This window comes from Haliaeetus leucocephalus, unplaced genomic scaffold, assembly GCF_000737465.1.
Source record: "Haliaeetus leucocephalus isolate CR32 unplaced genomic scaffold, Haliaeetus_leucocephalus-4.0 Scaffold195, whole genome shotgun sequence".
Lineage (NCBI taxonomy): Eukaryota > Metazoa > Chordata > Aves > Accipitriformes > Accipitridae > Haliaeetus > Haliaeetus leucocephalus.
Genome location: NW_010972631.1, coordinates 5,932,571 through 5,932,770, shown reverse-complemented (window position 1 = coordinate 5,932,770; position 200 = coordinate 5,932,571). Strand labels below are relative to the sequence as shown.

At 83.5% G+C, this 200-nt stretch overlaps 1 protein-coding gene across 1 annotated transcript in view; it reads left to right on the top strand.

The window, feature by feature from the left end:
* The first annotated feature begins 84 nt into the window (after window positions 1-84).
* MEI4 (meiosis-specific 4 homolog (S. cerevisiae)) overlaps window positions 85-200 on the top strand; it is a 69,280-nt gene continuing 69,164 nt past the window's right edge. Inside the window, exon 1 of the mRNA XM_010565822.1 lies at window positions 85-115. Within this exon, the coding sequence (XP_010564124.1) occupies window positions 85-115 (31 nt within the window). The remainder of the gene's footprint in view (window positions 116-200) is intronic.

The window sequence follows — 200 nt, the reverse complement described above, 5'->3', positions numbered from 1 at the left end:
GCCCCGCGGGCGCGGCGAGCTCCGGCCTCCCCGCCTCAGCCCCGGGGCGCCTGTGAGGGCGGCTGCCGGCCGCTGCGCCTCGCCATGGAGCCGGGGAGCGGGGCTGCCCTTGCAGGTGGGTCGGGGCCCGAGGCCGGCTAGGGCTGCCCGGGGAGGCGGTAAGGGAGGCCGGGCGAGGGCTCCGGGCGGGAGGCGGCGGC